The following is a 25,782-nucleotide window of genomic DNA, read 5'->3' as shown; positions in this document are numbered from 1 at the left end:
CTTTTGCAATGAGTCCGCTGTTTGCGTCGGGTGGCCAAAGTACTGGAGTTTTAGCTTTAGCATCAGTCCTTCCAATGAATATTCAAGATTGATTTCCTTTAGGATTGACTGGTTTGATCTCCTTGCTGTCCAAGGGTCTCTCAAGAGTAATTCTCCAGCACCACAGTTCGAAAGCATCAATTGTTGGGCACTCAGCCTTCTTTATGGTCCAGCTCTCACATCCATACATGACTGCTGGTAAAACCATAGCTTTGATTATACGGACTTTGGTTGGCAAAGTGATGTTGCTTTTCATCATTTAAAAACTACAACTGTTTTACTAGAAATGTTCCAGTCTTAATGGTCCTCAGTTAATTTTCTGAGCTTATTGTTGTTCAGTCACTCAGTCATGTCTGACTCTTTGCGACCCCATGGACTGCAGCATGCCAGACTTTCACTATCTCCCAGAGCTTGCTCAAACTCATGTCCATTGAGTTGATGATGCCATCCAACCATCTCGTCCTCTGTCGTCTCCTCCTCCTGCCTTCAGTCTTTCCCAGCATCATAGTCTTTTTTGATGAGTCAGATCTTTCTTGGCAAAGTAATGTCTCTGCTTTTTAATATGCTCTCTAGGTTTGTCACAGCTTTTCTTCCAAGGAGCAAGCATCTTTTAATTTCATTGGCTGCAGTCACTATCTGCAGTGATTTTCGAGCCCAAGAAAATAAAGTCTGTCACTGTTTCCATTGTTTCCCCATCTATTTGCCATGAAGTGATGGGACTGGATGCCATGCTGTTAGCTTTCTGAATGTTGAGTTTTCAGCCAGATTTTTCACTCTCCTCTTTCACTCTCATCAAGAGGCTCTTTAGTTCCTCTTCGCTTTCTGCCGGACGGGTGGTGTCATCTGCATATCTAAAGTTATTGATACTTCTCCTGGCAATCTTGATTCTAGCTTGTGCTTCATCCAGCCTGGTATTTTGCATGATGTACTCTGCATATAAGTTAAATAAGCAGGGTGACAATATACAGCCTTGTCGTACTCCTTTCCCAATTTGAAACCAGTCCATTGTTCCATGTCTGGTTCTCACTGTTGTTCTTGACCTGCACACAGATTTCTCAGGAGGCAGGTCAGGTGGTCTGGTATTCCCATCTCTTTAAGAATTTTCCATAGTTTGTTGTGATCCACATAGTCAAAGGCTTTAGCGTAGTCAATGAAGCAGAAATAGATGTTTTTCTGGACTCTTGCTTTTTTGATGATCCGATGGATGTTGTCAATTTGATCTCTGGTTCTTCTGCCTTTTCTAAATCCAGTTTGAACATCTAAAAGTTCTCAGTTCAAGTACTGTTGAAGCCTGGCTTGGAGATGAGTGCAATTGTGCAGTAGTGTGAACATTCTTTTGGCATTGCCTTTTTTGGGGATTGGCGTGAAAACTGATCTTTGCCAGTACTGTGGCCACTGCTGAGTTTTCCAGATTTGCTGGCATCTTGAGTGTAGCACTTTCACAACATCATCTTTTAGGATTTGAAAGAGCTCAGCTGGAATTCCATCACCTCCACTAGCTTTGTTCATAGTGATGCTTCCCAAGGCCCACTTGACTTCACACTCCAGGATGGAGTCTGGCTCTAGATGGGTGATCACACCATCATGGTTATCTGAGTCATTAAGATCTTTTTGTATAGTTCTTTGATATCTTGCCACCTCTTCTTAATATCGTCTGCTTCTGTTAGGTCCATACCACTTCTGTCCTTTATTGTGCCCATCTTTGCATGAAATATTCCCCTTGGTATCTCTGATTTTCTCAAAGAGATCTGTAGTTCTCAACTATAGCCCCTTTAATATGTAGATTCAGGTATTTTTTTTGAAGATTTTCTTGAATATAGCTTTATGTCTTTGGTGTCTTTTATTTTTTGGAGGTTAGGTGTTCTTCTTTCGGAATTGATGTTAAATCTTCATTAAATTTCTATTGTTTCAAATTTTTGGTAGAATCTTCGGTCTCTTCTTTATTTCTGCTATTAATTTCACTCTCCTCCCTTCCAGCCTCGGTTTCTCTTACTGGACCTCCCATGTGTCTATTTGCTTCTTTGTTTCTTCAATTCTGCCTTTGTTTCTGAGATATTTTTGTCTTTCTTTCGTTTCCTTCTCTTTTCATTCTTGAGCTTTCAGCTCTGTTTTCATCTCATCACATTTCACACCAATCCAACTGTCTTCTTTTTTTAATTTTTAATTTTTTTGGAGTATGGTTAATTTATAGTGTTGTATTAGTTTCTGGTATAGCAAAGTGACTCAGTTTTATATATAAATATATACACACATACATTATGCATATGTACACACATGCATGTACACACACACACACACACACACACACACACAGATAGATATAAAAAGGTTTCTTTTTTTTTTTTTACCATCTGGGAAGCCCATAGTGTTAGTCATTCACTTGTGTCCAACTCTTTGTGACCCTATGGACTATAGCCTGCTAGGTTCCTCTGTCCATGGGATTCATGAGGCAAGAATACTAGAGTGAGTTTCCATTTCCTTTTCCAAGGGATCTTCCCAACCCAGGGATTGACCTGGGTCTCCTGCATTGCAGGTGGACTCTATACTGCCTGAGCTACCAGGGAAGCGTGTGTGTGTGTGTGTGTGTGTGTGTGTGTGTGTGTGTAAATCCTTTCTCAGGTTGTTTTCCATTATGGTTTATCATAAGATACTGAATATAGTTCTCTGTGGGACTTGATTGTTCAGCTGATTCCTTTCTGAGCTGTTTTAATTCTGACTTGTATGATTCTTTTAAGTTTAGCTTGTTTTTGTGTTTCTTTCAGCTCATTTAGAAATCTGTTGCAGTTGTCATCCTGTCTGTGGCCACATTTGTGGGATGTTGTCACCATCTCTGGGAACTTTATTTGGTTCATTTAAATCTTTATCCTTGCTGGATCTCTGTATGGGGTTTTATTGTAATCTGGTTTATTTTCCACATGCAAATTAGCCATTCTCTTGGGAAGTTCCTCTGTAGGGTTCTCTTCTGTGTCATTACTATGATGGATTAAAACATACTTGTTTATATCTGTGATGACTTCTCTATCAGGGAGAGACTGATTCACAGGAGCTTCTGCTTCTAACTCTGTGTCATCTAGAGTCTGAGGGTCTTTCCTTCCAGAAAAGTGAGGCTACCTTTCCAGGTGCTTGTCCAGCATGTTCTGAGGTCCAGCTCAGACACCCCCTTCTCTGGTGTTAGAAGCTTTTGTCTTCCTGGGATCCACGGTGTTTCTTTTTGGATCCCACTAGCAGTAGGTTCTTTTCTTTACTATTTTTTTTAATTTTTATTTTTTTTAGCAAGGTGAGGGAAAGGGAACTGGAAAGACGGAGTCTCTGTCTTTCCAAGAGAGCATATTTCAGAGCATTTCTGAGATCCTGCAGGGAGAGATCTAGGGCAGAGGACTGCCTCAGCATCCTTTGAATTCTGGGGCCCCTTACTAGTTTCCTATGGTTTCCTTGCTCTTGTCCTCAGCTTGGAGCTTTTGAGGGAATCTTTGACTTTCACTGGTTGTTGGCAGAGTTGAGGCTTTTGTTCCTGTTTCATAAAGGATGGGTTCCTTTTGGGGGTGAGCATTTGCTGGTTTCTGAGTTGCAGCTTATAGCACCGTCCACACTCCTCTCCTTCCCTACCAACTCCTCATTCCCGCTGATCCCACACACCTGCTGCTGCCTGATGTAGAGTTTCCACTAACCCTGCTCTGGGGTTCCTGGTCACCAGTTTTATGAGATGACATCCATGTTGTGTGTGGTTTTTCTTTGTGTCCTATATGTTTTGTCTGGGCTATGATTTAACAAAACCATGCTGTTGCCATGTTTTTAGCATCAGAAATCCCAGTATATGTTAAAACAAGAATATAGTAAAAATGTTAGCTTTCTGACATCACATCCTATGGCTTTTCATTATTTCCAGTAGAATAGCAGTATTTGAATGTTAGGATCTAGAACCAAACTGTTTGCTGCCAACTGGTATGCAATTCTGGGAAAAAAAAAAAAAAACATGGGCAAAGATCTTAAATGTGTGTAACCAGTTCTACATGATTTGGGTCTAGAACAAGACTAAGAAAAATTGACTTGTCCTTTCGGTTTTAGGGATTGCCTAGAAAGTTAAGCTACTCTTGAGATTACCTTGTTAGTTTCTCTTTGTAATGTGCCTAACAGATGGGTCACCTTATCTAGACACTGACCAACTAATAGACATCACGTTGGCAATAGAAGCTCAAGGGAAGGGCCTTTCATGTCACAGTAAAAGAGAAAGATCTAAGAGTTTGTTATTGATGGGATAAAAAGAGAGTTTTGGAAATCTAAAGATCAAAGTCAATTCCTTTATCTCTTAAAATTAATAAGAAGGAAGCTAATCAAGTGGATAAAAACCCATAAGGAGATAGTTGTGAGAAAACCAAATGTGGAGAAAGAATGGAGGCTTCAGGGGAGCCCACACATGCTGATTTTCTCACCTCTCAACCCAAGACAGAGACAGTTACGTTTCAAGCCACTCACAAAATCTCAGACTGACTGATGACCTTTAAGTTGCAAGTGGAAGGGGTGACTTACATCTAAGCAGTGCAGTAACTGCATGTCCTGGAGTTTGGAACAGGGACAGCCAAGATCTACTGCTAATAGACAGCTCAATTTATAGCAAGCCACTTGGAGGAATATTTGCTCTTGTTCTTAACTACTGTCTGCCTGCAAGTGATAAAACCAATTCTAAGCCCAATGATGTACCCTGGCATCTGTCTGCATCTCTTAGCATGACACTCAGTATTTTCTCAGTGTTCTTTCAGGACCCCGAGAATCTTTCCCAGTGTTTGCCTGTTTTTTCTTGTTTTCCATCAATGTGTGGAAGGTGACTGGACTTTTAAGGCAAATTAAGGGCAGTTGCTCCTGCAGGGGCCTCTCTGAGCTCTCTCCCAGAAGCCAGCTGGGCTTTCTGTGAAAGAATGGGCGGGGAGGGGGTGCTCTTATGTCCCTGGCTGGAGACATTATTTTGAATTTTTCCATCTGTGCCAGTCTCCTGAGGCTGTGGATTGGAAATTCTGCTATAATAATTGAGTGATCCTCAAATTCTGTTAATTTTATATCATTCTTGAAATGAGAAAGGTACCAATCATTGATAATTCAACACTAAAGTGAATTCACAATTAGGCTAACATACACTTAAAATTGCATCTACTCCTGTCACATGGCCCTAAATAGAAAAAACAAAGTTTTGTTTGGCATATTTATAGAAAAGAAGAAAAAAACCTTTCAGCTCTGAAACACCTCTGATTCTATTAGGACGTGGGTCATATTGCTAATGTGGAGACATTCAGTTCAGTTCAGTTCAGTCGCTCAGTCATGTCCGACTCTTTGCGACCCCATGAATCGCAGCATTCCAGGCCTCCCTGTCCATCACCAACTCCCGGAGTTTACCCAAACTCATGTCCATCGAGTCGGTGATGCCATCCAGCCATCTCATCCTCTGTCGTCCCCTTCTCCTCCTGCCCCCAGTCCTTCCCAGCATCAGGGTCTTTTCCAATGAATCAGTTCTTCGCATGAGGTGGCCAAAGCATTGGAGTTTCAGCTTCACCATCAGGCCTTCCAATGAACACCCAGGACTGATCTCCTTTAGGATGGACTGGTGGGATCTCCTTGCAGTCCAAGGGACTCTCAAGAGTCTTCTCCAACACCACAGTTCAAAAGCATCAATTCTTCGATGCTCAGCTTTCTTCACAGTCCAACTCTCACATCCATATATGACTACTGGAAAAACTAACCTTTGTTGGCAAAGTAATGTCTCTGCTTTTTAATATGCTGTCTAGGTTGGTCATAACTTTCCTTCCAAGGAGTAAGCGTCTTTCAATTTCATGGCTGCAGTCACCATCTGCAGTGATTTTGGAGCCCCAAAAAATAAAGTCTGACACTGTTTACATTGTTTCCCCATCTATTTCCCATGAAGTGATGGGACCAGATGCCATGATCTTAGTTTTCTGAATGTTGAGCTTTAAGCCAACTTTTCCACTCTCCTCTATCACTTTCATCAAGAGGCTTTTTAGTTCTTCTTCGCTTTCTGCCATAAAGATGGTGTCACCTGCATATGTGAGGTTATTGATATTTCTCCCAGCAATCTTGATTCCAGCTTGTGCTTCTTCCAGCCCAGCGTTTCTCATGATGTACTCTGCATATAAGTTAAATAAGCAGGGTGACAATATACAGCCTTGATGTGCTCCTTTTCCTATTTGGAACCAGTCTGTTGTTCCATGTCCAGTTCTAACTGTTGCTTCCTGACCTGCATACAGGTTTCTCAAGAGGCAGGTCAGGTGGTCTGGTATTCCGATCTCTTTCAGAATTTTCCACAGTTTATTTTGATCCACATAGTCAGAGGCTTTGGCATAGTTAATAAAGCAGAAATAGATATTTTTCTGGAACTCTCTTGCTTTTTCAATAATCCAACAGATGTTGGCAGTTTGATCTCTGGTTCCTCTGCCTTTTCTAAAACCAGCTTGAATATCTGGAAGTTTACGGTTCATGTATTGCTGAAGCCTGGCTTGGAGAATTTTGAGCATTACTTTACTAGCGTGTGAGATGAGTGCAAATGTGTGGTATTTTGAGCATTCTCTGGCATTGCCTTTCTTTGTGGTTGGAATGAAAACTGACCTTTTCCAGTCCTGTGACCACTGCTGAGTTTTCCAAATTTGCTGGCATATTGATTGCACCACTTTCACAGCGTCATCTTTGAGGATTTGAAATAGCTCAACTGGAATTCCATCACCTCCACTAGCTTTGTTCGTAGTGATGCTTTCTAAGGCCCACTTGACTTCTCATTCCAGGATGTCTGGCTCTAGATGAGTGATCACACCATCATGATTATCTGGGTCGTGAAGATCTTTTTTGTATAGTTCTTCTGTGTATTCTTGCCACCTCTTCTTAATATCTTCTGCTTCTGTTAGGTCCATACCATTTCTGTCCTTTATCAAACCCATTTGCATGAAATGTTCCCTTGGTATCTCTGATTTTCATTAAGATGTCCAATTTGCTTAGCAGGCGATATGAAACTAAAATCACATTGATTGGGCTTCCCTGATGCTTCAGTGGTAGAGAATCCGCCTGCCAATGCAGGAGACACAGGTTCAGTGCCTGATCTGGGAAGATCCCACATGAATGTGGAGCAGTTAAGCCTGTGCTCTAGAGCCCAGGAGCCACAACTACTGAAGCCAGAACATCCTAGAGTCTTTGCTCCACAACAAGAGAAACCACCGCAGTAAGAAGCCCACACACTGCAACTAGAGATTGGTCCCGGTTTGCTGCAACTGGAGAAAAGACTATGCAGCAACAAAGACTCAGCAGAGCCCCCCCCCCCCAATATTAAAAAAAAGTCACATTTATCACGAAACACCAAGTTTGTCTTCAACTGTAGAGAACTCAGAAAGCACACAGTAGATTCTGAAAGGAAAATGTACTGTATGTCGTCTTATGTTTTTCTCAACCTGGTTGCAGAGCTCCAGAGAGATGAACTAGCATACTGTGCTGGGACGGTCTCTGCCTGAGAAAATGAATGACAGCTCAAGTTTCACACGCTCAGAGAATGACAAGTCAGCCCTGAACAGCTGCTCAATTTACAGGTCTCGTTTAGACAGAAAGCAGCTGAATGGTAGGGATGGTACTGGTATGGTTGCCAAGAAAGTAGTAAGACCAGTCCTCTGCAGATTACTCTGCCGCCAGTGGAGGTTGTGGAGGTGACAACACTGGCCATTACTCTCCTGAGGGAGGGAGCCAGACCTCGGCTTTCCCCTCTGTCTCAGCAACCAAGCTTGCATAGAATTTGTTTGAAAGAGACAGCATCATATTATCAGATAATGCACCGCCTAGTGTCAAGCTTCCTTTCCTGGAAGCTGATACGGAGAAATCTAAAGACCTCATGTACCATGAGAGTATCAGAAGAGAGAGAGTGAAAGGAAGCCAGGAGCAGCTGGAGCCGAGCGGGAGAGCTGGAATGGCTCCGGGGGCCTGTCTGTGTGAAGATGCCACCATTCTGGGTGACTTGAATCTTGAGCGAGGAGTTTAAATAGCAGCAGAAGGAGTTCGGCATTGACATGAATTTTTAAAATAAAGGTTTTTTAAAAAAAAGTTTTGCAAAATGGCGAGATGACAAACGGATATGCCAAGACTGGCACATTGAGGACAGCTGGAAGACACCTGAGTGGGAAAAGGCACGTCTGTCTGTTTTGCAGACACGTCTTTTATTCCTTCTTGCATGTGAAGATGTGAGATTCTGCACAACTCTTTTTTTTTTTTTTTTAACAGTGAAAGAGTACTATAAATGGCTATAGCGAATTCATGAATTCTAAGGAGAGGAAGGAGTAAGAAGGCGAAAAATAATAGGACATTCTGTTTTGTCAATTTAGCATCTTGACACAAAAAGAGACACTTCCTCTGTGCCTGGTTTAAGAACAGCTTTCTGATTTAAACCTATTCTCACTCAGGTTTCTTCTCTGGCACAGCATCATGGAAAGTGCATTGCTTCTATCTGAAGAGCACCAAGGGATGCTCAACTTACTACATGACTCAGAATCCCATTTATTTTCTCAGGGCCTGTCGCCTCCTCACTCCACCCACTACCCTGGTGACTGGAGGACAGAATGATGCCTCCATCAGAGGTGACTTTAATCTCTTCTTGCTTTTGGAGTAGGAAGCTGGCAGGGGGAGTTTGGAAATTGTTCATACAGAGGATTTTTGCTTTTGGAGGTTTTTCTTCTCCTTAGGATGTCAGAAGAGAAGGTTTCATATCTTGTTGGACTATGGTTTGGAATGTGGACCTGTCAGTCCATCGGAATCAGTCATCTGAGATTCATCACTCATACCATCTCTTCCCGGGCAGGCTTCCCAGAGAGGCAGACTCTGCAGACTGGGCAGGGGGTGGTGTGGAGACCCTTCCCATGTGGTGAGGTGGGTCAGAGTCTGGCTTCCTGTGGGGGCTGCAAACAGCTGTGCACGCAGAGGTGACAAGGTGTCTGGATCCCATTCCTTTGTTGTTTATTCACTTAGTAAGCATTTATTGAGCATATACTATATGTGAACTGTGGTGTTGGAAAAGGCTCTTGAGAGTCCCATGGACTGCAAGGAGATCAAACCAGTCAATCCTAAAGGAAATCGATCTGAATATTCATTGGAAGGACTGATGCTGAAGCTGAAGTCCCAATACTTTGGCCACCTGATGCGAAGAGCTGACTTATTGGAAAAGATCCTGATGCTGGGAAAGATTGAGAGCAAGAGGAGAAGGAGGCAACAGAGGAAGAAATGGCTGGATGGCATCACTGACTCAATGGACATGAGTTTGAGCAAACTGGGAGATAGTGAAGGACAGGGAAGCCTGGTGTGCTGCAGTCCATAGCGTCGCAACAAGTCAGACATGACTTAGTGACTGAACAACAAAATATGCCAAACCCTGCTTCTAGCTGCTGAAGGGCAGTCATAATTTAATAAATCAGCAGAATCCCTTTGTCCTGGAACTGGCTCTCTAGATCGACGAGAAACACAAGAAATAAGTAGATGACAGAGCTTGCTGCATGGCGAGGGATGCTGATGAGAAGGAGAGAACAGGGGAAGGGAGTTAGGAGCAGATGAGGTGGGCAACCCCCATGTGCATTGCTGCAACTTGACAGGGGGGACAGTCGGGGAGGGCCCCCTGAGAAGACAGTGCTTTTGAGGAAGTGCCTGAAGGAAGTGAGGGAAGCACCTTGGGGTCTCAGGTGAGGGAACAGCAGGTGACAGGGCCCTAAGGTGGGCTTGTGCCCAGCCTGATGGGGAGCAGCACTGAGGTCCTGGAGAAAGGAAGCTGGGGGCCACCAGGAAGGGATGAGGTTGGAGGGGCACAACAGGGGCCAGGTCATTCAGGTACAGTGAGGACTTAGACCCCGGGAGAGCTGGAAGCTGTTGGAAGGTCCTGAGTGAGGCAGTGGCCTGATCTCCCGTCTCAGTGGAGAATGAGCCTCGGGAAGGAGGGTGGAAGCAGAGGGATGAGCTTGGAGACTCATGTGACATCCGGCTGAGACTGTCAGGGAAACGAGTAGCAGTTTATATGCTGTTTATGGTCTGTAATGCACATATCCTTTCCGAGCTGGGTTCCAACGACCAGAGCCTGAAACTGCCTCAGCACTTCACTGTTTACCTAGAGTTGGGCTGGCACGGACGAGCAGGTGGAAGCCGTTCCAAATACAAGCGAATAAGACAGCAAGCTTCCTGCTTCCTGCCACAGGGCGCCCACCAAGGATTCTGTGTTTTCGTTGCTGGAGCTTTGTGGTTCCTTGCTGCCCCTGCTTTAACACACACACACACACACACACACACACACACACACACACACACACACACACACACACACACACACACACACACACACGGTTCCTTGCTACCCCTGCTTTAACACACACACACACAGTGTGTGTGTTTCCCTTTTTACTTTCTTATCAAAATAGCAAGTGACCTATTACATTTATGTAGGACTGTAGCCCACGCAGAAAATTAAAGTTTATAGGGAATAAAATAGCCTTTTCATATACTGGATTGGACCCTGCAACAGAAAAGGGACAGTAGTGAAAAATAAAACTGGTGAAATCTGAATAAAATCTGTAGTTGAGTTCATTTGTACCGATAGTAATTGTGTACTCTGTGCTCTGTGCTAAGTCACTTCACTCGTGTCTGACTCTTCTGTCATGGGATTCTCCAGGCAAGAATACTGGAGAGGGTTGCCATGCCCTCCTCCAGGGGATCTTCCTGACTCAGGGATCGAACTTGTGTCTCTTACGTCTCCAGTATTGTCAGGCAGGTTCTTAAACACTGGCGCCACCTGGAAAGCAGTACTAACTGGCTTCTAATTAGTATTAATTACTGGGTAATTAAAGGTACTAATTACTGGGTTTAAATGTGCCGTGATTAACGTCATAAACATATGATGCTAACAGTAGGAGTGGATGAAAGATGTACGTCAGCCTTCTGTACCTTCTTTGGCAAATTTTCTGTACATTTAAAATCATTCCAAAATAAAGTAATAAACAAAAGCACCCCACTTAAAGGGAAAAGAAAAACATGAGTGAAAAGTTTGAAGTTCTTTCAGAGATGAAATGGGTCCACAGATACATTCTGCACATTTAGAATTTTTATCTACCATTAAGAAGTAGGTTGCTGTTATGCAATATAGAGCTAGACAATGGTCCTTCCTGTTTGTCAGTTCATTTCGATTAAGCTACATTGCAAATATTGGGTTTTCCATGTTATGGAAAAACCCAAATAAACTTTTTGGCCGACTCCGTACTCGCCCCCTGCATTAAATGTCCAGGCATAACTCGTACTCTCCTCTGCTTGGGAAATGGGTATTTTTCAGTATGGTTTACACCCCAAGCCCTGCCATTTGTTGATTTCCCTTCCCTCTGCCTTCCTCCCATCTTGAGTCTTCATCCTTGCTGTATGTCACCCCCTCACTGAATAAATGTCACTAAATGTAACTGGTCCTAGAACTACTTTGCCACCTTCTTCTTTTCCTAAACCTAAACATGACCTTTCTTGGTTTGCTGTTCTGAAGCTTTGGGGAAAGAAATTTGCCATTATATTAAAAAAAAAAATCTGACATTTTCCATGTCTGATTATATAGACCAAGAATGATGATCTCAAATGTCTCTAGGGCCCAGGCAAACCATGAGGCGATATGAGACAGTTGAGACTAACAGATACAATAGATAACCAGTGGGAATTTGCTGTGTGATGTAGGGAGCTCAAACCCGGTGATCTGTGACAACCTAGAGGGGTGGGAGGGAGGTTCTTGAGGGAGGGGACATGGATATACCTATGGCTGATTCATGTTGATGTATGGCAGAAACCAACACAATACTGTAAAGCAATTAACCTCCAATTAAAAATAAAATTTAAAAAACTCAAAAAACCACCCCAAGACAAAGAGTAATAGATATAGAAACTGGTATCGCCTACCTGGTTGTAAGATGGTTTTCATTTGATTATTCCTGCGAAGTTGTATCTTTTCTAAAACGTCAGGGAAATTTCAAATCTGTTTCCGAGCAAGATGCTTTTTTTCCCCCCAAGGTGCTTTATAAATGCAACTTATTATTTAGTCAGGCAATGTGGGAAAATGTGATCAGTGGCGGTTTAGGTAGTAATGGGAAGGAATAAAAGATTTTGACTCCACAGAGGGAGAAGATGGATGAGATTTTAACCCAGCTGTGAATGAACACAGCGATACTGGGAGATCTTGGAGCATGTTCTTAGTCGCTAAGGCAGGACCATTTTTAGATCATTATAGAAAGATGACAGACATAACCTCAACCAAAATAACTTGAGGAAGAAACTTACCTACTTATTGGGTAACAAATTCTTATGTCTTACAGTGGGTTACACATTGCTCTCTCTGGAGTCTACCTTAAATTTCTGCAGCTGTAAATTAAGCCCCTGGTAGATAACAAAAAGAACACTAGCAGTGTAATATTATTAATATCCCAGGGATGCATTAATGAAATGTTTAAGATGCACTGGAAGGAAAGGGAAAGTGTTAGTTGCTCAGTTATGTCTGACTCTTTGCAACCCCATGGACTATAGTCCACTAGGCTCCTCTGTCCATGGAATTCTCCAGGCAAGAATACTGGAGTGGGTTGCCATTCCTTTCTCCAAAGGATCTTCCCAACCCCAGGATCAAACCTGGGTCTCCTGCATTGCAGGCAGATTCTTTACCATCTGAGCCACTGGAAAGCCCCAAGATGCACCAGATTAAAGACCAACGTACTCAATGACTTAAGCATCCATGGTTAGGACCACATGATGTAGAAAAAACATTAGGAGATGGAGCATGTGGTGCTGGCCTTGGCTCCATCCTTCTTGTCGGTGGTATCCCAGGTCTATAGGGAACGACATCTGTTTGGGCCTCTCAGCAAAACAAGCAGCACACAGGTAGCTCACTGAAGGAGTTTCCCCAGGGAGCCTGGACAGTTCACCCGGAGCCTGGACAGTTCACCCGAAGCCTGGACAGTTCACCCCAGGATGCTCCCTGACCGCCCCTCCCCCTCCCCTTGCCACACGCAGGTCTCCCCTGTTTTCAGAGCTCCCGCTAAGTCACAGATGCTAAGCAGGCAAAGACATGTTCTCCCCACACCACAAAGCCAAGGACAACGATGGGAAGGCTCCTCCATGAGGCAAGACAGTCCGCGCCTGGCTTGCGAAAGCCCAGAGCCTTAGAATGGCGAGAACATCCTGCCCAGTGCCTTGCCATGAGCAGATGAGACCACAGGCTAAATCCACACCATTCCATTTGAATCCCTGCTCTAGCACGCTCTTTCCTAAGGGAACAAGCAGGGCTGAATGGAACTGAACCCATCACAAGAGTCCTTTACATGCCTAAAGATATATGCTTTGAATTTGCCAATGGAGGCTTTCCAGCTCTTTCCATTTTAGATTGTGAAATAAAATTAAAAAGCTGCACTCGGAGGTGGGAAAGTTAGTCCTTATTTAAGGAACCAATGGGGCTTCCCTGGTGACTCAGCTGGTAAAGAACCCACTTGGCAATGCGGGAGACACAAGAGAGGCTGGTTCAATCCCTTGCTCAGGAAGATCTCCTGGAGAAGGAAATGACAACCCACTCTAGTATTTTTGCCTAGGAAATTCCATGGACAGAGGAGCCTGGAAGGCTACAGTCTAGATGGTCGCAAGAAGCTGGACATGACTGAGCAACGAAACCGCCACCAAGGAACCGATGAGGTTCCACATGTGCATCTGTGCTGGGTATTCTGGAAAAGTCTGTCCTTGTGATTCTGCCTGGCACATCTGTTCAGGAAAGCTGCCAAGCCCCTGGACCCCTTATCCTTGCTCTGACAAATAGCAACCAGGCTGTGTGAGGGGGAGGGAGGGATTTTATCGTGGACATCACGGCACGTTTATGTACACAGCAGCACCAGAGACATTTTCATTTTCTGCCAGCTCTTATGGCAGTTTCACTAATCTCAAATCAAAATATTTTCCAGGTGCGTTTAAAAAAATCAATTTTCAGAGTCAACAGTGGCCAAGGGCTCCAGGGGTGAGCTCACTGCCCTTCCCCACCAACTCCTAGAGAGGCTGAACAGACGCTTATCAGAGATGGTTTCAGCCGACCTTTACTGACCACTGGGCAAGAGACAGAGGGCTTCAGCAGCCCCCATCCCACCTCCGCTGGGGACGGGGGGATAAATTCTTTGTGTTTCCCTGGGGGCTGGAGACCCGGGCACCTCACCTCCCCCCAGGCCGCGGGCGGGGGCTCCACCGGAGGGTAGTATTTGGGCACGTCCCAGGCCACGGCTGCCATGAACCACTTGAAGTCCTTGCACTTGAGCTGTTTGCGAAGCTCCTTCTGCGCGGAGAGGTCCCCGGTGGACAGATGCCGGTACTCCGGGCGCCGCTGGTAAATGTACTCGGCGAACTCGTCCATCCAGGTCTCTGCCACCCGCTTCAGGTTCTGCATGGGACAGAAGAGCGTCAGTGATTGCCCATGTCTGCCCCGGTGCATCTCAGTGCCCTCAAAATGGGAAAAAGAAAAGAAAAGGAATTAGACAACCTCAGGCGGCTCTGGTGGTGAGTTTTCCTCACTGCCAGAGGTGTGAGACAGTTAGCCTGAGGCCACACATGCATTTCTGCTTCTGGCATGGGGTTTGACTGCCAATTAGAGAGCTCAAATAAATGAGACGGAGACAGTGAAACACCCGGCAGACAAGCTGATCAGCTTTCTCATCCTTGCTGTTATTTCCCAATGACCAATTCTTTGTTTTTCATCCAGAATTATAGGAGTTGGAGCTGGAGGTAACAATGTTGCTCTTAGGCATCTGATTGCTTAAACTGGTTCAGGGAACAATGAGGGATCTTGGCAAGACTGAGGAGGAACCAGCTGTTGTTCTTCCAGTCACAGTGAGAGCCCAGCAGGACTGAAACAAAGACCTTGTGTTCTGATGGTGCTTTGTGCCACCTGGAAGCCCAGGAGAACTGAGTAATTCACGGCACAGTGAAGTCAGCTAAGGAGGCACCAAGGGGCATCTGCAGGTGGAGCCACGGGGGCAGAAAGCAAGGAGACCGGCCCCTTAGAGGAAGGAGCATGGGGTCTCAGGGTAGGAGGCGCAGTGCTTTTGCCAGTTTTGAGGTTAAACAGGTAACTTCTATGCTGTGGGTCTCAGATTCCTCTCCTGAAAAAGGGACATAGAGTCATCTGTCCCTCCATCATGGGAGTGGTGGCAAGATTAAGTAGCACCTGGGGTTCAGTAGTCTTGCCTGGGAAATTCCATGGACAGAGGAGCCTGGTGGGCTGCAGTCCATGGGATCACAAAAGAGTCTGAGCGACTAACACTTTCACTTTTCACTTGCCTTGTTTTAAACACCCAGCTGGTGTGAATATTGACGCTTTCCAGCTTCTCATATGCACTGAGAAGATAAAATGAGCAGAAAGGCTGGGAGCTCCGCTAAGATCCAGAGACAAGTGACTCAAGTAACTAGGAATGTTTAGGAAAATTGTTTATCTTAAAAATTGCTTCACTGTCCTAAATGAGACCTGAAACCGTGCCTAGAGGGTTTGAAGACAGAGTCTCCAGATACCTTATTCCTAATGGAATTGTACCCTTTTTTTGTTTTCCCACTCTGCTCACCTCCGGCCTCCCTGGAGGGCCTCTCTCCCATCTGACCTCGTTCCCAACACTTGCCACCTCGTCCTCCTTGGTCGCCTTGGTTAGCGTGGGCAGGGCTCAGTTAGTCAGCAAGAGACACAGAAGACATGATGCCATAAAGGCTACTCTGATTTCTTTTTTTTTTTTTTTTGATATGGACCATTTTTAAAGTCTTTATTGAATTTGTTACAATATTACTTCTGTTTTATGTTTTTTGTTCAGGAGGCATGTGGACTCTTAACTCCCTGAAAGAAGTCATTGTTAGTTGCTCAGTCATGTCTGACACTTTGCCACCCCATGGACTAGGTAGCTCATCAGGCTCTTCTGTCCATGGGATTGCCCAGGCAAGAATACTGGAGTGGGTAGCCATTCTCTTCTGCAGGGGATCTTCCTGACCCAGGGATTGAACTGGGATCTCCTGCATTGCAGGTGGATTCTTTATCACTGAGCCACCAGGGAAGCCCCTTCACTCCCTGACCAGGGATCAAACCTTCACCTCCTGCATTGGAAGGTAAAGTCAACCACTGGACCTCCAGGGAAGTCCCAGGACTACTTTGATTTCTTGGTGGCCTCTGTGTTCCTTTCTAAGATTCCTGGCATGGAGGGCTTAAGAATTTCTCTCTGCGGGGTTATTATTTGCCATCACTGTGCTGTTTGCCACCTCATCAGCATCGCCTGGCCAAGAACACTTTCTTCTCCTCTGACTTCAGTTTACTTTGACAAATGATCAGAGTCGACATAATTTTGTAATAGTCTAACCCACTCCAGTATTCTTGCCTAGAAAATCCCTTGGACAGAGGAGCCCAGCAGGCTACAGTCCATGGGGACACAAAGAGTCAAACACGACTGAACGACTGAGCGTGCATACATACACACACATACACGCATGCATGCACATGTGCACACAGCCCTTGCCACGGACTCTGAGCTGCCTGATTTGTGTGGAGGCTCCTGCTATGTTCTGGGACCAGGAAGCACAGGCACACGTGATACCCAAGTATGAGTCTTTGGTGTCACCTTGCCATTTACTGTTCATTCTGACAAATGTTCTGCCTGAAATGCATTCTATTTTCATTTGTCCTTGGACAAGCAATTTTTATGTTTAGCAACAAAAGCTCAGAGATAGGATGGAAAAAAAATCAGTTGGTAATATTAAAACTTTATTTGTATTTGACTTAGATTTTTGGCTGTAGTTTCAATCTTTCTCCTAAACTTCAATTATTATGTAAAGTGAAAATATTTAATTTTTACCTACTTTGTGCTTCTCGGATAAACAAGTATGAATAAAGGCAAGAAAATAGCAAAGAGCAGAGATGAAGAGGTAAATTACCCAGGAGTGACAAGGAAATGATTTAGTCAGTGGTGCTTATGCATGCGTGCTCTGTCGTGGTCAACTGTTTGCAACTCTATATACTGCAGCCTGTCAGGCTCCTCTGTCCATGGGATTTTTCCAGGCAAGGATGCTGGAGTGGGTTGTCATTTCCTCCTCCAGGGGATCTTCTCAACCCAGGAATCGAACCCCTGTCTCCTGCATCTCCTGCATTGCAGGTGGATTCTTTACCACTGAGCTACCTCAGAAGCCCTTTTATTAAGTGGATGCATGCCTTAGAAATTCTGATAGGTTGCAGGAAAGATTTGTCACTAAGAAATCTGTTTGACTTGGGTAAATAAACACTTTTAGACTATACATTCTGTGAAGTTAGGGGTAGATAGTGTTTTTGTTTTAAATGAAAAGGCCCTAGTACATGTGTGTGCTCATCTGAGCTTGCCAACTGTGGAGTTAATAAGAGACCATTATAAAATGAACATGAATAAACTCCTAGCTCATGCATGTGTCTGTTGATAAAGGCACTGAAATAGAAACAGTAGTTTAAAAAGCACTGCTGCTAAAGGGTAGATTGATATTTGGTGCTTTGGGTTTTTGAACTAGAAATAGGAATTCTTGTGAAAACTCAAAGAGGAAGTGACCAGTTCAGATGTGTTCAATTGGGAATGGCTGTAAGGGTCAGGATGAATGTTTGCCAGAAACAGCAGCACGAATAAGTGAAAGAGGCAGGTGATGCAGGTTGGAAGATGGTCAGCAACGTCAGGGAGGCTGCAGGGTCATTGACCTGGGAACCAGGCAGGTCGCTTTTACATTATCACATCCTTTTCAAATTGAACTACTTGGTTGCAGTTTAGGTTTGCTGCTTTCCCAAACACTCCAAAGAAAGTCAGAAGATAATGGACATACTCCAGGGATAAGGCCAAACCATTAAGCCCTTTTTGGTTACCTTTTCAGGAGATGGGAAGAGAGAACCAGCACAATAATTGCAAAAACTAATTGCCAGTGTCTCTCTAGCAATGAGTGTTATGTAACCATTTAGACAAACATATGAATCCCGACTGTTCTCTAAAGTTCCAATGACACATCAGACAGCCCCCACTGGAGAGGCTCTGTTCTCTGAGTGCAGTTTCCCATCAGGAGGAAACTTTCTGAAGTGTCAACTGTTGTAGTCAAGGCACAGTCTAGAACAGTCCAGGTGACGGGCAAAATCATGTCATTCTGAAGGCTTCATTCTGAAAATAACAAGACACCATGCGACCCTTACACTGTCATTTTGAATTTGTCCTTAGTTTTGGGGAAAACATTGGAACCTCAGCTGAGAAATATTTTAAGCAGTTGCAGGAAACATTTCATTGGCCTTTCGTAGATTGTGGAATAAGTTAACCCACTGCAGGAAATGGAATAATCACATGCACATTTGAGCTCATCAGAATGTTTGCATAGATGCACATGTATTTAGGGGCTTCCCTGGTCGTGGCGATGGAGAAGGAAATGGCAACCCACTCCAGTGTTCTTGCCTGGAGAATCCCAGGGACGGTGGAGCCTGATGGGCTGCCATCTATGGGGTCACACAGAGTCGGACACGACTGAAGCGACTTAGCAACAGCAGCAGCTGGTGGTGGTGAAGGGGTAAAGAATCCACCTGCCAGTGCAGGAGATGCAAGAGACGGGGATTCGATCTCTGAGTAGGGAAGATCCCCTGGAGGAGGGCATGGCAACCCATGTTAGTGTTCTTGCCTGTGGAGAACCCCATAGACAGAGGAGCCTGGTGGACTATAGTCCATGAAGTCCCACAGAATCAGACACAACTGGGTGTGTGCGCGTGCGTGCGCACACACACACACACACACACACACACACACACACACACCCCTACTTTCAAACACATGGAGGTCATGGAGTAGAAGCAGAGCGATATTTCTCGCTTAACATCGCTGGGAACACATGGACAGAATGGTGAAACTGACATCCCAAAACACATCTTGCCCAAGATGGTAATGAGGAGAATAGGGAATTAATCTGAGTGGGCCCAACTGTCCCGAGATTACATAAGCATTGGTGATGGTACTAAGATGTTAAAAATTAGTTATGAACAGGAAGAAGGAGGACAGTATGGACACTGGGTGATCTATGTATGCCATCATTCTTTCCCAAACTATCAGGAGTTGGATGTAAAGGTTGCTTATATATGTGGGGCCACAATGACATAGGGAAAGATTGAGGGCAGGAAGAGAAGGGGGCAACAGAGGTTGAAATGGTTGGATGGCATCACCGACTCGATGGATAGGAGCCTGAGCAAATTCCGGGAAATAGTGAAGGACAGGGAAGCCTGGTGTGCTGCAGTCCATGGGGTTGCAAAGAGTCAGACTGAACAACAACAAGGTAGGTGTTAGGTGGGATTCCTGGTTTTTGAGATGTAAGTGAAATTGCATTAATGCCAAATGATGCATTCCTGTCTTAGAAATTTGCATGGCTTCCCAGGTAAGCCAGTTCACACGTTCGTCCTTCACTTTGATGTCCTATTCTGGGATCTGTCCTTCCTTCCTATTGGCATCCTGCCCAGGCTTGCTCTCTGCCCTGGTCATGTGAGCTTCGTGGGTCACACACGCACTCTTCCTCACTTCTCAGACATGTATCTGAGAGATAGCGGTTCTAGACTTGGTAGGTGTGAGGGAGAGACAGAGACGTAGCTGCCAATAGTAGGATGGAAGCTTGGACTTGATTCATATTCTTTTTATTGTTTTTAAAAATATACATATTTGTTTATTTGGCTGGAATTGGTCTTAGTTGCTGCCTGTGGGATCTAGTTCCCTGACCAGGGGTTGAACCCAGCCCCCCCTTCATTGGGAGCGTGGAGTATTAGCCACCGGACCACCAGGGAAGTCCCTTCCTCCATATGGTTTAGCTTCTGTAGAGAATTTCGTTCTGGACAAGATTTCCTCCCTGTCCTTTGCCCTCCTGCCATGTGCTGTTTTCAGACCCCCCCTCGTGTCTCCTTTGCAGACAGAATATGGCATTTCTTCCTACTTTTATTACTGAGCACGTCAGCTTTCTCACTGTCTGTCTTTGTTTATCCTGGCCTGACACTGAGGTTTCCCTTTCCAGAACCAACATGTCCTTTCTGGGTCTTTTGTCTAACAAAGGTTCTTCCCCCACAAGAAATCACACAGCCAGCTCTTGAATTACATGCCCCCTTCCTTTTGGTTGTGTAAGGGGTTGGCTGCCTATCATCGAAGACATTCCACAGCAGGTCCCTAACGGTCCTCCTCAGTTTTATTCTCCTGCGTGGAACTCTGCTCAGGAGAGCTGCTCTGCTCCTTGCCACTGTCTTGAATTAAACAAGGAGGCCACTGGACAGAGGTGGCTGAGATGCCTCGGTGGTCTGTGTAAGCCAAATAAAATGTGTCCTGTAAATGTCTCCAGTTTACAGAATCCACGCCTAAGGCCTGCACATCACGAATAACCAACCAGCTTTCAGCTACCACCCAAACAGCTTCTGCTGTTTCTCTGCCCCGTTTAAGTCTTTCCCCAGCTCCTGTGGGTGGACCCCTCCTAACCCCTTCCCATCTGGCACTGCCTGATTGGAACTGATTTTTGGCTCAGCTAAACTCTTAAAAAAATTATTCATTAATTTGTTGGCTGTGCTGGGTTTTTGTTGCTCCGTGGACTTTTCCGTAGTTGCAGTGCACAGGCTTCTCGTTGCAGTGGCTTCTCTTGTTGCGGAAGACAGGCTGTAGGGCACACAGGGGCTTCAGTAGCTGTGACACGAGGGCTCAGTAGTTGCGGCTCCTGGGCTGTAGAGCACAGGTTCAGTGGTTGTGGCTCATGGGCTTATTTGCTTCTCTGTATGCGGAATCTTCCCGGATCAGGTATCAAACCTGTGTCTGCTGCACTGGCAGGGAGACTCTTTACCACTGATCCACCAGGGAAGCCCTCAGATAAACTCTTACACATTTTAATTTATTTCAGTTTGTCTTTTTACACACAGAAACTGTTAATACTAAAAAATGTGTCCAGAATTCAGATTTCACCAGGCGCCTTGTGTTTTTGTTGGCAACCCTCCTCCCGATACTCATAATCTGCATGTACTGTGTGCTCTGTGAATGTTTTTAAGTTGATTATGTGGTAGTGTCTGCAGAGTCTGGCATGTCTTGATGCTGTTGCCAGTGCAGAGTGAATGCTTTGCTTTGGTGGAAGTTATTCTAGAGAGACTCCAAGTTCTCTGCAAGAGAAGCCTGCTATCACACAGTGTGGATCTAAATGTGCTTCCCAATCCCACTGCTTTTCTGATGGGGGTTGGGGTGGGGTCCTGCTGGCCCTCTGTCAGTGGCTTCAGATAACAGCAGTGGGTTAGGAGGGTCCCCTGGAGAAGGGGACAGCTACCCACTCCATGAAAACCTCTGGGACCCACCTTGAATGGGTTAGGCCCCCTCCCCCAATGCCCCTTTGTCCACAGTACACTCGGAGCTGGGGTGGAGCCCAACCCTGAGGTCCAGAGACAGAGACCTCCACCTATGTATCTTTCAGACTCAAGTTAACCAACAAGTTAATTCAAGTTAGCCATGTGGCGCCCCCATCTCTCGCTGCCAGTTAGCACTGCCATTATCTGAAAGCGAAAGTCGTTCAGTCGTGTCCCATGCTTTGTGACCCCGTGGACTGTAGTCTGCCAGGCTCCTCTGTCCATGGGATTCTCTAGACCAGAATACTGGAGTGTGTTGTCATTTCCTTCTCATACTTGTTGAATGACGTGAAATAAAAGCTGTTATTTTGATCACCTTCTGTGCATACAACATTGAGAGCCTCCACATTTTTTATGTCACCCCAATGGTTCCTTGTGTAACCACACACCCCCCTAGTCAACACAAAGTGCTGTTCATCTCTTCCTTCTCTGTGTTGCTCAAATATTTATTTTTTAAAATATTTATTTGGTTGCACTGGGTCTTTGGGGGCTCTGATGGCTCAGATGGTAAAAAATCTGCCTGCAATGTAGGAGACTCGGGTTTGATCCCTGGGTTGGGAAGATCCCCTAGAGAAGGGAATGGCGACCCACTCCAGTATTCTTGCCTGGAGAATCCTTTGGAGTCCATGGGATCACAAGGTGTTGGACACGACTGAGAGACTAACACTTTTCACTTTCACTGGGTCTTTAGTTGTGGCATATGGGATCTAGTTCCCTGATCAAGGGTCAAAGCTGGGCCCCCTGCATTGGGAACATGGGGTTTTAGCCACTGGACCACCAGGGAGGTCCCTGCTCAAATATTTATTAACTCACTTAACACAGTCAGCCCTGTATTAGAGGTCTTTAGAATTCAAGTCTTGCTTTTGGTGTGCTCTCCAGGACTACATCTTTCCTTAATTCTAATGCTCCTCAGGTCTTGGAATTGATATTTTTGCAGGAACACTTAATCATGTTGCTATCTCAGTTCATAAGGACAAATTTCAGCTTTGACTGATCATTTTCATTGTGAAGCATGAGGAAAGTAGATATTTCTGTTATACTTGCTGCTTCACCAAATGCCATAAGTCTATCCACTAATTATTATTATTATTCTTATTATTTTGCCAGCAACAGTTTAGAGCCCATGGCTCCCTCATCCTGAAAATGCGATCCCGATTCAGTTTCCGAGCATACTGTTTGGGGGCTGATCATTTCTCTGGCTGACAGGCTGTCCCACGCGTGTGAATCACCTGAGCCACCTCGCCTCAGCTACATGCTTCTATTTCTTTATGGCGGGTGCAGTCCTGCATGCCCACTGGTGGGACCCCCAATGCACAGGCTGTGCTAGTGTCCATGTTAATCTATTGCATTATGGTGAGTTTAGGAATAGATTTCTCTTTCACTCCTTATTTTTTCCCAGTGATTTTTCCCAGAAACTGCTGGATAGCCAGCAAAGCCAGCCTCACCCAGAAAGAGTTTATTTGTGACAGTCACTCCTCCAGCAAGGAACCGCATCACTCTCCCAGAACATTAAAAATTCTGCTTAGAGTTAAAGGCATCTTTTTCTCCCCTTTGAAGCTTAAGAGCACTTCAGTAGCTTCTGCGTCCAGCCCCAAAACCCTCTTATCATTGATGATGTGATAAATGTCATCATGGCTGCAGCTCAGAAGAGGATCTCTTTATGAGAGCCTCAACTCACTACAATTATTTAGCCCAACGCTATTTTTCCTCTGATCTAAAGACTTCTTTGAAGTCAGTGGGACGCCTCCAGCATAAGGAGAGGATGGTTAATCCATTTCTCAAAAAAAGACTTCTCCGACAGGCAGTTTCCTCTCTCTTCTTTACTAAGCCTACATGAGCTGTTTGCAAGTGATTGCCTTCTCTTGACTGTTTTGACATAATTTAATTATACCTCTATTGTAATTTTTGGCTGAATATTTTGGATTATATGTTTCTGATAGCATTTAATGTGGCCTTTAGATATAGAACAAACAACTCTCCAAATTATTTAACTGCCTACCTTATTAAAAATGCATGTAAACCTAATTGAAAATGGTTTTATTGAGGAATAATTGATAGGCAATAAATTACTCATATTTTAAATTTTATTATTATTATTTTTTTATAATTTATTTACTTATTGGCTGTGCTGGGTCTTTGTTGCTATGTGGGCTTTTCTCTAGTTGTGTTGAGTGGTGGCTCCTCTCTGGTTGCAGTGCACGGGCTTCTCATTGAGGTGGTTTCTCTTGTTGTGGCTCATGGGCTCTAGAGCACAGGCTCAGCTGTTGTGGTACACAGACTTAGTTGCTCAGTGGAATGTGGGATCTTACTGGACCAGGGATTGAACCTATGTCTCCTGCACTGACAAGCGAATACTCTACCATAGAGCCACCAGAGAAGCCCTAACTTTATTATTATTTTTAAAATTTATTTATTTATTTTGGCCACACCAGACAGAGATGCTAGTTCCCCGACCAGGGATTGAACCCATGCCCCCTGCAATGGAAGCATGAGGTCTTAACCACTGGACCTCCAGAGACATCCCAACTACTCATATTTAAAGTGTATAGTTTGGTACACTTTGACATGTGTGTTACTGAAACCATTGTTGCAATCAAGATAATGAACATACCCATCACCTTCAATCATTTCCATATGTCACTTTAAAATCCCTCTTCCCATCTCCTTTCTTAGTTGCTTCTACCATCCCCAGGCAACCACTGACCTATTTGAAATTTTTTTAATTAAGCTTTCATATCTTTAAAACAGTTTTAGGTTCACAGCAAAGTTGGGGGACAGGGACAAAGATTTTCCATCTATCCCCCGCCCCCCTCACATGCACAGCCTCACCCACTATCCACACTCCCGCAGAGTGGATTGTGTGTTACAGTGACACCCGGTAATCATGCAAAGTCCACAGCTTACATTACGGTGTTGTACACTGATCTACCTTTTGTCACCATAATTTAGTTTGCATTTTCTAAACTTTTAAATATAATTATAAAATATGTGCTCTTTTTGTCTTGCTTCTTTCACTATGTGTAATTATTTTGAGGTTTACCCACATAATTGCATGTACTGCTTTTTATTATATTTCATAGAGCATGTATGGCTAGACCAAAATTTGTTTACCCATTTATGTACTAATGGACAACATAGAAATACAAAGATCAGAAGAGACTACTATGAATAATTATTGTTGTTGTTCAGTTGCTAAATCATGTCTGACTCTTTCTGACCCCATGGACTGCAGCACACCAGGCTTCCCTGTCCCATATATGAATAATTATATACCAACAAGTTGGATAACCTAGAATAAATAGATAAGTTTCTAGAAATGTAGAGTCTACAAAGACTGAATCAAGATGAAATAGAAAATATGAAGACTTATTGCTAATAAGGAGATTGAATCAGTAATTAAAAACATTCCAACAAGCAAGACATTCCAACAGCCAGGGCCAGTGGCTTCACTGGTGAATTCCACAAAATATTCAAAAAATAATTGGTGCCAATTATTCTGAAATTTACCCCAAAATAGAAGAGAAGGGAACTTCTCCAAACTCATTTTACAAGGCCAGCATTACCCTGATACCAAAACCAGACAAGGAAGCCACAGGAAAAGAAAATTACAAGCCAATATTCCTGATGAACATAGATGCAAAATTCCTCAAAAGAATATCAGCAAACCAAATTCAGCAATACATTAAAAGGATCATATACTGTGATCAAATGGGATCTATTTTAGGAATGCAGGGATGATTCAGCATTTGCAGATCAGTCAGTTTGATACACCACATAGCAAAATAAAGAATAAAAATCTTATGATCATCTCAATAGATGCAGAAAAAGCATTTGATAAATTTAACACCCATTTATAACATTAGATCAGTGCAAAAGTAATTGAGGTTAGTACAAAAGTCAACCACAATTACTTTTGAACATCAATTACTTTTGCACCAACTGCAATTACTTTTGCACCAACCACAATTACTATTACTTTTGCACCAATATAAACCCTAAAGACTCAATAAAAAACTGTTAGAACTAATAAAAAAATTCAGTAAAGTTGCAGGATGCAGAATCAATATACAAAAATCTGTTGCATTTCTATACACTAATAATGACCTATCAGAAAGAAAAATTTAAATAGAATCTCATTTACAATTGCAACAAAAGAATACAACACCTAGGAATAAATTAAACCAAGAAGATGAAAGACCTGTATTTTGAAAACTGTAAGATATTAACAAAAAGAAATGAAGATGACACAAATAAATGAACAAATATTCCATGCTCTTGATTGGAAGAAGTTAACAGGCATACTTCTGAAACATTGCAGGTTTGGTTCC

General features: G+C 44.0%; 2 protein-coding genes across 4 annotated transcripts in view; one reads left to right on the top strand and one right to left on the bottom strand.

Moving 5' to 3' along the window:
• The window catches only part of GALNTL6 (polypeptide N-acetylgalactosaminyltransferase like 6), a 1,429,734-nt gene that overhangs the window by 64,201 nt on the left and 1,339,751 nt on the right, over window positions 1-25,782 (bottom strand). The window contains exon 9 of the mRNA XM_081568813.1: window positions 14,255-14,476. Within this exon, the coding sequence (XP_081424939.1) occupies window positions 14,255-14,476 (222 nt within the window). The remainder of the gene's footprint in view (window positions 1-14,254; window positions 14,477-25,782) is intronic.
• Window positions 1-25,782, top strand: part of LOC145537900 (uncharacterized) — a 303,657-nt gene that overhangs the window by 172,831 nt on the left and 105,044 nt on the right. The gene's annotated exons all lie outside the window — the stretch shown is intronic.

This window comes from Giraffa tippelskirchi, chromosome 1 (assembly GCF_054371585.1).
Source record: "Giraffa tippelskirchi isolate mGirTip1 chromosome 1, T2T-mGirTip1v1.2.pri, whole genome shotgun sequence".
Classification (NCBI taxonomy): domain Eukaryota; kingdom Metazoa; phylum Chordata; class Mammalia; order Artiodactyla; family Giraffidae; genus Giraffa; species Giraffa tippelskirchi.
This window is presented reverse-complemented; position numbering and strand designations above follow the sequence as displayed.